The sequence below is a fragment of the Equus przewalskii genome, chromosome 1, assembly GCF_037783145.1.
Source record: "Equus przewalskii isolate Varuska chromosome 1, EquPr2, whole genome shotgun sequence".
Lineage (NCBI taxonomy): Eukaryota > Metazoa > Chordata > Mammalia > Perissodactyla > Equidae > Equus > Equus przewalskii.
Window position 1 is genome coordinate 29,801,159 of NC_091831.1, and position 12,028 is coordinate 29,813,186.

Sequence of the window (12,028 nt, forward strand, 5' to 3'; positions counted from 1 at the left end):
AAGCTTATTAATATTTATTTTATATGCGAGAATGACTTACTGTTAGCAGCACACAAGGCCATGAACACACACACTTATAAACACACTCATAACATAGCAACGGCTCCAAGCAAAAGCAGCTGATTAGATCCTGATCACCTCTCTCCTCCGCACTCTGGTACCTAGTCAACCTGAATCTGTTACTCTGTGTGTCAGTATTTTCTGCTCTTGCTTTCAGCTTGACATCAGTGGATTCCTTCAAAACAGTTAACACCTCTATATTTATTGTTAAGCTTTATTTTCACAGGAAAATTATAGTATTTTCTCCTGTTTTCCAGATTTCTCAGCTGTTTTCCAGATTTCTTAGAAGTTAGAAAGACATAAATTTTCCAAGAAATATTAAGAGGGAATTCCTACATGGAAACACGAGTCATTCTTAGTCCAGTTCCATGTTAGGCTCATTTCAAGGCTTACAGTACCCTGGACGACCAAGGCATTAGGACCACAGATGTAATTTTGCAAGAGCGCTGGTCAAATTCCAACTCACCCCTCCGGAGTCCTTTGGAATCTTAGCTTATTATAGGAAGAGTTTCCTTTTAGACTCTTCACCTTGCAGTAGCTCTGGGCTTTAAGTTTTTGACTCCTTCTCCCCAGAGGGCCATTGAAACAAAAGTACACTTTTCCGGAACTGGCAAACGCACTGGGGCTAGAGTTTCTGTAGTTTTTTCCCTCTCTGGATTCCAGTTTTCCCTTTGGTTTTGGCTACTACATTGCCATCTTGTCACTGTGTTGGTAGTTTTAAGATTTTTAAAAATATATTTCCCCTAACTTTTTAGCTTTTTTTCTGTGAGAGGGTTGGTCCAAATGACCTAGACTTCAGTTATTGGAAATAGCCAATATTGGCTCTGACTGAGACTTGCAAAGGGCAGGGTATACAGTAATAAACAGATGTGCTCTGTGCTCTCAGGGAGCTTCTGGTTAAATGAGTTGCTAATTAATATGTTAGTTCCATATCTGAAACACAGTACCTTCAAATCTGATGAATAGTTTGGCTTCTGAAGCAGTATTAACATTCAAGGTTAGTCCACAGATTTTCAGATTGGCCAGCAGTGTTACTTTTAGAAGCCCTGATTAGGACTACATACTGTTGCCCTGAGAGGATCTCGTTTTAGCATATGCTAGTCCTTTTCTATCTTGAGGAGGGGTTCACATGCCTGAATTTGACAAATGGTCAGGGTTGTGCATTCGTTTCTTTACTCAGCAAATATTTCTTGAGCACATACTATGAGCCAGGCACTGGCTACACATTGATTAATAAAAAGGACGTAGTCATAGTATCATTCATATTTGTGTATCTTTGAAACTCTAGTGATTATACTGATATTAACCTCCATATTTACTCACACTGTCTGTCTTGCTGCCTTTGAATCCTGGCCGTAGTTCCTTTCACTGTGGGCAGGTCCCCATCGTTCTAAGTCGGTGCAGTGGACGGTCAGCTGCGGAGTGAGTCAGCCTCTTCCACACCAGGAACCTTGCCTCTAAACCTCTCTCCTCTCTTTAAGGTAATGCCAAGAGGAAGGTTGACCAGAGACTCTCAGGGTAATTTGTGGTTTTAATTTGAAATGACAATTGCAAATCAAAGCAGAGTATGTTTTTCAGGAAAGTAACATTTTCAGCAAGATATTGGATGGGATCTAAGATCCACTAAAGAGAGCCGTTAGATTAATAAATTGGGGAATTACTGATATGGAACAATAACATCTTTATACTAAAGTGATACATAATATTCCAGACAGATTTTTTAAATTTGAAACTATAGTTTTTCTATGACAGAAGCAATTTGTTATTCTGAATCTTCCTTGGAATGCTTCGGGTATAAGAATTCTTTCTCAAACTAGTAAAAGATGATAGAGTTAAATAGCCAGAAAGTTTTGTGGTCTTTCGAGATGATAAAAGTTTGTATAAACGAAATAATAATTTAGGGGCCGGCCTGGTGGTGCAGAGGTTAAGTGCGCACATTCCGCTTCGGCAGCCTGGGGTTTGCCGGTTTGGATCCCGGGTGTGGACATGGCACCGCTTGGCACGCCATGCTGTGGTAGGCATCCCACATAGAAAGTAGAGGAAGACGGGCAGGGATGTTACCTCAGGGCCAGTCTTCCTCAGCAAAAAGAGGAGGATTGGCAGCAGTTAGCTCAGGGCTAATCTTCCTTAAAAAACAAGTTTGTATAAACGAAATAATAATCTTTCTTTGTAGTTTGTCAGTACGTAAGAAAAAAGCAGGTATCCTTGACTTGTGTAACATCTGGTTCAAGGTGTTGGCTCAGTAAAAATTAGCTCAGTTACTTCTAATGGATTTTATCTCGGTATACAGCAGCAACCGTAGTCAGAGCCTATATCAACAGTCTGTTAATTCAGTGCAGAAACGAGTTTACTTTTAGGATACATAGTTTAATGTATGTCAAGAAACGTAGCTTGGAAGGGTTAACTTAGTTATAATTAACTTGTGAATCACTGTTCTTTGCAGTTTATAGTATGGCTCGGAGAACATTTCCTCACCCTCAGCTCCAGGCAGTAAAGTGGAGAAGCTGGAATAGATCCAGGGACTTCAAGTATCGGTTTCAGATTTCACTGAGGATTCGGTACATGTCTCCTGCTAGCATGGGACCCTCCGGCACAAGCATTCATGTCACCACACCCCTACCTGAGTGGCTTCCTCCTTCTACCAGTCGCCTTACCAGATGTAGTGAGACCAAAAAGACTAGAAACCCTGGGGCATTTATTCAGCATGTATAATTGAGCTCCTGCTATATTCCAGCCAGTGTTCTGGAGTCATAGTTGCAATCTCTGCCCCCGGGGGGAGAGAGAAACAGTACATAAGTAAAAATATGAATATGTGATGAATATGTGTTGGAAGGCAAAAGAATCTATGGAATCAGAGAAGTGTGAGTGAATATCTGAATGACCGTTAGGGAGGCAGCCAAGCCATTTTGCGGGAGGGGGAATTGTTCCAGGCAGATAGGACAGCAAGTAGAAGAGTGTGCCTCGTGTTTGAGGAACAGCAAGGAGGCCACTTCAGCTAGAGCAGAGGCATGGGCTTTGTGGTTCATCATTCAGAGTAAGACGAGAAGCTACGGGAGGGCTTTGAGCAGGGGAGTGATATGATCTGATTAACAACTTTACAGAGTCACTGACTTCAGTGTTGAGAACAAGCAGAAGAGATACAAAGGCAGAGGCACAGAGACAAGTTGCGAAGCTACTGCAGTGATCCAGGAGAGAGATGATACAGCTTGGACCAGGATGTAGAGTGGAGGTGATGAGGAGTGCTCAGTTCTGGGCATGCTTTGAGTTAGAGCCAGGAGAACTTGCTGGTGGATGGGATGTGGGGTGTAAGAGAATGAGAAAAGTCAAGGGTGACCTTGAGGTACACCAACTGGAAGGACTGGAGTTGCCAGTAATTTCTCGATGAATGGTAAAGACTGCAGGAGACGCTGGTTGTTGGAGAAAGTAGGACAAGGCAGAGGTCAAGAGCTTGGTTTTGGTTTTGCTGAGTTGCCCGTAAGACATCCAGGGAGAAGTATTGATTAGGCAGTTTGATGTAGATAGGCCCTGGGTTCAGGGGAGACGTTAGGGTGGAGACGTAAATTTGGGACAAATAAATGTTGACAGCATATAGACGTTATTTAAATCCGTGACATTTAATGCAATTACTTTAAAAAAAAAAAAAAAGTATAGATAGAGAAAAAGAGAAGAGGCCCAGGGACAGAGCCTCACCATGCACCATCTGGAAGACAGGAACTGAAAGAGTAAGGTGGGACCTGAAAGAGTGAGAAAGTATAATTCATCGAGTGTTTATTACTTGTCAAACAGTGTGCTATGTGCTTTAATACACTTTTTCTAATCCCCCAAATCATCCACATTTGACGGATGAGAAAACCCAGGTTTGCCCAAATTCTGACAATTAGTAAGTGGTAGGGCTGGGATTCAATTCAGGTCCGTTTCATTGCACGGCCTTAGGTACTTTTCCACTGGGCCGCTGTGTAATGTCAGTGTGTCTCGACTTGAGGAGTTGCTTGATCTCTGCGACTGGGTGGTAGGAAGCAACACTTGAAAAACACAGATAGATCTACAGGTGTTCAAGGAGGAGGGATCCTAGCTGACTTGCCAGTTTACTTCCAAAATAATTTATGCCAGTCATAACATTTCTTAGTGCTCTCTTCTGTTGAAAACGATTTGCTAGATTGCGTATACCCGTGGATTTAGGAGCGTATATATATGTATGGATGTCATTTAAACAAATGTTTAGTCCTTCCTCACAGGTGTTCTTTTGACTGCTAGCGTATGATAAAGTTACTCAAGTTTCCAAACTGTTTACCCTTTCCTGCTAGTAACATCCCCAAGCTGCTTGCAGTTCCAGTTGCTCTATTTGAACCCTCACCTGTCTCATATTATAAGCCTTTAAGTTCGTCATAAGGTTCAAACTCTAAAACAGCTTTAATACTTCTCACAGCCCTGCCCCACTTAGAACGTTTATACCCTCGAGAATATATCAGATTTGCCCCCAAACATCTCTTATTTTCCTGTGTTTCAGTCTTTATTTCCTTTTACAGATTCTTTTCTCTGTGTGTCTGCTTTTCTTCTTCTCAGTCACTCATCTCTTTTCATTAGTGCTTGGTCTTTTCCTCCATTGGGGAACTTACCTTTAGATCTTTGGTGTCTTTCTTCTTCCTGCTCATTTCCAGACCCTCTTTCCACACAACCAGAGGCTGTAGCAGCATGGACATCCTGTGAGAAACTTTAGCCACAATGATGGGTCTTCTTTACAACTCCTCCTAATTAGTCCTTAGGCTGAGCGGCAGCTGCACTGAATGAGTGGAAACTCCATTCCTAATCATGTCAATACTTCTTGAATTCCTACTGTGCGCTAGGTAATTGGGTGTTTAGGAGAAGTCCTGGGGCACATCAGTGTTTAGGAGTGTGGATGACCAGGGAGATGAAGTAGCCGAGGAGAAGGAGCAGCCAGTCGAGTAGAAGGAAAGTCAAGTGAAGGAAGAGTTTCAAGACAGAGAAAGTCACTGTCAAAAAGCCGCTGAGAGGCCAAGTAAGAGGAAGTCTCAGAAATGATCGTTGGATTTGGTGACCTTGTCAAGAGTAGTTTCAGTAAAATGATGATGAAGGGACAAAAGTCTTATTGGAGTGGATTAAAGATAGAGGGAGAGGTAAGGAAACAGAGGCATTGAGCACTTGGCTTGCTCAAGTCTTTCACAGGATTTTGCTATAAAGGAAAGCAAAGAAATGAGGTAGTAGCTGGAGGGGACCTTGGGTTGAGGGGCCACCAGAAGTGCTTTGTAAGATGGGAAACGTTACCACATGTTCATGGGCTCATGAGACTGATCCACTAGAGCAGACACATTGAAGAAGCAGGAGAGGGAGAGCTTAATGGCTGGAACGAAGTCTTTGAGGGGTAAGGAGGGCGTGGGAGCCAGTGAACCCACAGAGAGATTGGCCTATTATCAGAGCAGAGACAATTCCTCCATTTTAACTGGAGAGAAGGCAGAGTGTATGGGTACAGATGCAGATAGGATGGTAGATTTGATACTGAAAAGATGAAGAAACAGGCTTAGAGAGCTTAGGGAACTTCCCCAAGATTATACAGCTAGTGAGTGGCAAGGTCAGGATTCAAACGCAGGGCTACAAAGCCTGTGCTCTTAACCTCTAAGCTGTACTGCCTTCTGCCCAGCATCTAGCAAGTGCCCATAAATGCTGCAAGTGTCAACTCATTTAACATGTAAGTACCTACTGTGTACCCCATGGACAGAGCTGTGTTGCAGACTAGAAGGTAAGTTAGACATGGTCTTTGCCCTCAGGGAACTTTCAGTGTGATGCAATCCTGCTGCCCCATCTTCACTTCTAGCGTGATGCACAGCAGTATTCTGTCCACCGTGGGGGGCACACAGATCGTCATGCTAGCGGGTCACCCATCCTCTGGTAACAAATAACAGACATCGGGGTGAAGTGCTGCTTAGGGCTTTTGAAAAGAGCCAGTGGAATGTGACTGTTGTGTCATGAAAGGGAGAGCCGCAGAGAGGGGTGACTGCTTACAAGGTTGTAGTCCACCCGTGATGCTAGGATTGAGAAAAGTACAAAATTATTCTCTCCTTTCCCTTGGGCCACATTTCTTTGCACATGGATTTATCACATGAAAATAGCAACCCATTCACAGCTTTTGATTAGTTCTGGGTCATAGTCATGGAGGCAGTTCACGTCTTTATGCAGACTATATGTTTAATGTCCTAAAGGTAATGGGACTTAGAAAAGGAGGGTGGGGAGTGGGGAGCCCCATGTTAATAACCAGCTGTTCGCTCTCCACTTATCCAAAGATTGCTTCTTTTAGCTTCAGGGAACATCTTCTCCTGGATTATTTTCTAACTAGTACCCTTCTTACCTCTAATTTGTCCTCTCTTTTATCTCTTCTCTTGGTTGATTGATGAGGTATGTTTCTTATCATGCCAGCTTAATCAAAGATATTAAGTTGCTAAAGGGAACTTTGTTTTCCATAACAGTTAGGAAAAGGTTAATCATTACTTATAATCTCTACTTAGAAATAAGTAAGATCATAGAATTTTAGATTTAAAATGGCGGAGAAAGCATTAACTTCCCATTTCACTCATAAGAAAATTGACTGCCAGAGAAGTTAAGCATAGCTACAAACCAGTGACTAGCAGAAATTGAACTTCTAGGTGCTAGATGTCCTAATTCCTTGTCTCATGGACAAGGACTGTCGCTCTGTATGAGCATGTGGCTCACCTGCTCAAACCTTCAGCGACTCTTCATTATCCATTGAATAAAATAAATAGCATTCGGGTCCCAGGGGATCTGCCCCAACCTCTCCCTCCCGGTCCTGCCTTATCTCCTATTACTTTTTCCACATATCACGTCCTTCAAACTGTTCCCCGTTTCTTAGTTCTCCATATATAGAAAGTCTATGGAAATCCTGCGTATGCTTGCAGGCACTGTTCGAATGTCACCACTTCCATGAAGCCTCTAGTTGCCCCACCAGAGACTTTGCTTTGTTGCCATTGCTGTGTGTTTGTTAAGCACTTAGCACATTTGATCTTACTTTAGAGTGTATTTGCTCCTCATTGTAAGAGTCAGGGACCAACTTGTTCATCTTTTTCTCTTCCACAGGCTTCACGTATAATAGGTATCTATCTAATATTTGATTAATTCAAAATGGTATTTTTATACCTACCTTTCTGATTTCTAGCCTCCTTTTCCAGTTCCTACATATGCTCTATGAAGTAGGTGGGAAAGAGATTTAGGAAGTGAATGCTTTTGATGCTTCTCTGGCATGCCATGTATTAAGGAAAGTGTGAAAACATACATAACTGTATTCTTCCGGGGAAGAGTTTTTACACTATAAAATTACCAGGACACCAGATCAGAGTAAAAGGAAGTACTTTTTCCTCCTTCCTTGGGATGTGCAAAGTGTCTGCAGGCAGGAGCTTGACCTGCTTGTGATTTGCGTGCACACTGACTAGTAACCTGAATCCCGTAAAATCAGAGCTCTCAAAGGAGGAAGAGTTCTGCCTCTAGGTACAGGGAAGGGAGTCCCGAAGAGTTTCTGATGCCCAAGGCTTAGAACGCTGGACTTGCAGGGCGGGGAATGGAGGTCCAGTCTGAGCTGCGCGTGGGAGCATTTATTTATACCCCTGGTTGACTACTAAAGGTTAAAGAGGCAGCTAAGACTGATATATGATCTTACCTCTGCTTTTAAAGGGGGCTGTTTCTCTTTCACATACTGCTTCTGCAAAACCTTCAGCACATAAAGCAGCCAAGCCAGTTTGACCAGCTTGAGGGAAACACCAAACAAAGCTCCAATCACATGAACACTAGTTACTAATTATCTTCTGGGCTCTGTGGGGAAAGATATAGCAGCTCACTGATTGGATCCTGAGGTTGAAATAACTCCACATCTCTCCGCGCTCCAACTGCAGCAGCAAGACGAGTGACTTGAGTGCTTGGGAGACATTTTAAGAAGGACAGATAGAGCCTTAGGTTAAACTGTACCTGTCCACATTTCAGCCCAACCCAGGCCCATGGAAGAGCGCAGTAAGACTTGTGTCTTTAAGAATGCTGAATATGTGTGAAACCCAAGAGATTAGAAAAGAAAGAGAAGCAGAGAAGAATGGGCACTGGGGCTCCAGCTGGGAGTATGAAGACTGCGGGAGTCTACGGAAGGCGGACCCTACAATGCTGGACGGAGTTTACAGAGAAGGTGACTTGCGTTCCAGGTACCGGACCACGGGGCGGATCCGGCCCTACAGAAAAAGGCATTGTGGATATTGGGATTTTGAGCAGAGTGAACCAAGCTACACGGACTATGAGGAAGCGAAGGAAAGTGGAAAGGACTATTTGTACCATGGAAGTGTGATTCATGGAAGAGAGGGTTATAGGAATTCAGAAAATATAGATGATGGGAACCTGAGCCCTGGGACTGAGAATAATTCGCTTAAAGGAAGCCCAGATGTAACCTGGAAAGGTGGAGGATACAGGGAGGTGAACGGCTCCATAGATCCTAAGAATCTGAATTATAGTCCTGAGGACTCGGAAGAAACTGAAGAGTGGACTGGCTGCAGGAATCTGGATGATTCTTTGGGGAATTTTGGTCAACCTCAAAACTGGCACATGTACCACAGGAATTTTAATGATAATCTTGAAGATTGTAAAGAAACTAATTTTTCTTCTAGAGACTTCAACGATTTATATGATATTCCTGAGAATTATACTAATGGTCACTCTGTAGACTTCCCAGATTTGAAGGGTGTCAGTGAAGGTAAGGAATTTGTCAAAAACTATGAAGATGACAGGAATGTTTATCAAAATGATAAAGTCTATCCCAAATCAAAGACTCATGCCACGGATCAAAGTAACTTTGAGACAGAAAATAAAGGCAATGATACTCTATTTGCAAACTGTGAGTATAAATTTCAGAATTACAGAGGCACAGGTTCTCTCCGTCCGATGAAGAATGTGGAGTATAATGGCCTTGACAGACCGGGGATGATGGCACTTGGGGGCAGAGGGATCCCCCTGGATGGTCTGCAGAATCCCCGGACTAGGGGGGACCAAGGAGAACGTTGTGGCATTCCTCAGGGCCCTTCATTAGAGAAGAGCACCTGGCATTTAGAGAAAGAGAGAAAATTCAATCGCCCAGAGACTTGGAAAAGGAATAGTTGCCTTCGCCGCACAGCACCCAGCACCCTGAGACGCTCAGAATTTGTGCAAAACCGGAAGAGAACTCAAGGTACGGACTCAGCCAGCCTTCTTAGAAGGATAAGTCATGAGTAGAGATTAAAGGGGTGGTTATACCAGGTACCAGAAACATTTGCGTACTTAAGGAACCTGGCCCCCAAAGTTCTTGTTAAGTGTCCCTTGAGTGAGAACAACCTTAGAGACTTAATTCTGTGGGGAGGCACTTTACAGAGCAAGAGCAGGTACGGTGCGTAAATTGTAACATGGCTTTCAGAATCAGACAGCGTTCTCATGGGAACTTTCCTCGACCTTTCTTGGTTTTATCAGGGGCCTCTAATCCCAAATATCTTTCCATCCTTACTTTAATATTTTTATTTGTCTTATGGGGATGGCAAGTTCATTGTCAGGGCACCAAGCAAAAATTTATTTTCCTGGCTTGTTCTTTCTCTCAATCCCTATGCTTTAGACATTAGAGGAAAAGAAGACGTATCTTGTTTTATGGAGGGTTCCTTCTTTGACATTCAGAAATCTTAAGTGAATCTTGTGGGATTCTGAAGATTATTTACATTCTTCGTGGTGCTTCATGCATGTCAGGTATTCAGATTACTTCATCTCACTGAACCTTAATAAGTTATCTGTAAAACGGGGATATTAAGTGTCTTTTATCATGTGGAGGTTATTTCTCTCTTGCCAGTTTGTCTTCTCCAGCTCTCTGAAATGAACTGTTTATTTTTTCTGTGCTTGTTTTTATGATTCCTGAACTCCCTGTTAAACCTCTATTCTTATTCTATCTTACTCTCGTACCAAGTAGACTTTCTGGTTTGGGCCAATTTGGGGGAGTCCAGGGGTTAGCGTCAGAAAATGTGAACAATATGGAAAAATTCATCTCATATCCTCCTCCTCCTAAGTGGAAAGTTTCTTGTCTAGTCTCCTTCTAGTCTGCCCAATGGTCAGATTTGTGGTGGGGGCCACCAAAGACTGAAAAGATAATTCCCTGGGTGATCCTGGAAGTGCCGGTGGTTTATTCCGGGGTCTTCCAACACAGGCTTGACTTGACTTCAATTTCCAGGGCACCATTTGGACAAAGCAGGCTTTCTACCCGCATGTATAAAGATAGAACTGAAACCAAACCCAGCTGTAGTTGGGAGGCTGAGCAGAGAGCCATTTTTTCCAGGTGCCTTTTTGCTCTGAAATGATAGGGATTGCATGACTTCTGAATTCTTTCCAGCTCAAAAAACAGTCTGATTCTGTGATTCCTTGTGTTGGTTTTTGCATTGTTCCCATTCCCTCCCCGCGCATCTGTGCCTTAGATGAACTTTGTTTCCCATCCTTAGTTCCTCATTGTATTAAGCTTCCTAACTGTGATCAGTGTGTTTATTCTGTTTGACTTACCAGGAGTCAAACCCTTCTCTCTGGAGTGTTGTAATATGCCCTATGATCTCTCTGAAACCAGCTCAGTTCACCTGCTGTCGTTTCCATTTTTACAGCTCTCTTTCTTTGTATTTGAGGACTTGACAGTACATTCATAATGTGGCTCAATTGCGACCCCTTTTATACCTCTGCTATCCTTGTTGGTCTGTAACAAAATCTTAGTCTATACTAGAAATCTTTTTTCTTTCTAACATTCTTTGTTGGCTGTCTCCCAGGACATGTGTCAGTGCCTTCCTGAACGTGACAGTCACAGCATGTAATTACAGAACAGAAACAAGCCTTGGAGCCCGTCCTCTGCCTCGAGCTCACATCTCAGCCCCACCATTTACTAACAGTGTAACTTTAGACAGGTTGCTTAACTTCTCTGAGCTTTTGCTTCCTTATTTGTAAAATGAAGATAATACCTGTCTCCTAGTGAGCGAATATAAATAAAACACTTAAGCACATGTCTGGAACATAGTAGGTCTCATAAATTATGATTTCTTTGCCTTTTATCCACCTGCCCCCCCCCCCCAGACTGTCACTGCATGGTCCCCTCTCTCCTGAGATTCAGACTGACCCCTCATTGGACATCTGCCCTCAGTCCCTGTTTTGCCAGGTGTGATTATCCAGGTGGAAGGCCCCTTCCCTTCCTCCTCTCCCGCTCTTCCTCCCCCTCCCCCACTGCATCCAAGCTAGACCCAGTCATTCTTCCAGGATTTGCCCTTTCCCTCACCAGTGGAGGCCTCCATCATACATGTTGTTAGGGCAGGTCTGTCATAGTTTTGCCCTTAGTCCTCGGGTGTGGCCCCTAGTCCTGGCAGGTGGGCCTTACTCCTAAGGTGTGGCTCTTCTGAGATTTCAGGGGAAAACTGGAAGTGTTTATTGGACCTCCTAACTTGGAGGGACTCAAATTTCAAAGTCTGTCTTCCTAGCCCCAGACCGCTGCCAGGCTCTTTGGCCTCCAGCTGTTACTGCTTTCTGCTGAGTTCCAGAGTCTCGTCGCCCGCGGCACAGTTCAAGGATTTCAGGGGAATTTGTACACAGATTTTGGGGCTGTCTTCTCTATGGCTTCCTCTCTTCCAGGATTTCCCCCTTAGTATCTAACTACTTCAGAGCCCCGTTGACTCTTCTAGCCCAATAAGATTGCCAGTTGGTGGCTTTCCGTGTTCGTGTTATTCCCTGCATGCTGAAAGACTAGGAATTGCCTTCAGGGGAAAAATCAGATAAATATGGATCTTTCATAGTTTGCCTCCCTCTTTTTGAGTCATATCCCTTTCAGTTTCTGCCTGCTTTTGGTTGCTTTCCAATGCCTTCATATAGTTATTTTGAAAAGTATCTTGTTCAGAGTTGCTAAGTTATCAATAGGGAGGACGGCGTAAGCTGC

At 43.4% G+C, this 12,028-nt stretch overlaps 1 protein-coding gene across 3 annotated transcripts in view; it reads left to right on the plus strand.

Annotated features, from left to right (window-relative positions):
* Positions 1-12,028, plus strand: part of DNMBP (dynamin binding protein) — a 96,768-nt gene that overhangs the window by 45,621 nt on the left and 39,119 nt on the right. The window contains exon 1 of one of the 3 annotated variants that reach the window (XM_070559411.1): positions 3,686-9,283. The exons of the other annotated variants lie outside the window; for them this stretch is intronic. Coding sequence (XP_070415512.1) covers positions 8,110-9,283 — 1,174 coding nt within the window. The 5' untranslated portion in view covers positions 3,686-8,109. Of the gene's footprint in view, positions 1-3,685; positions 9,284-12,028 lie in introns of those variants that run through there. 3 annotated transcript variants of the gene reach the window in all.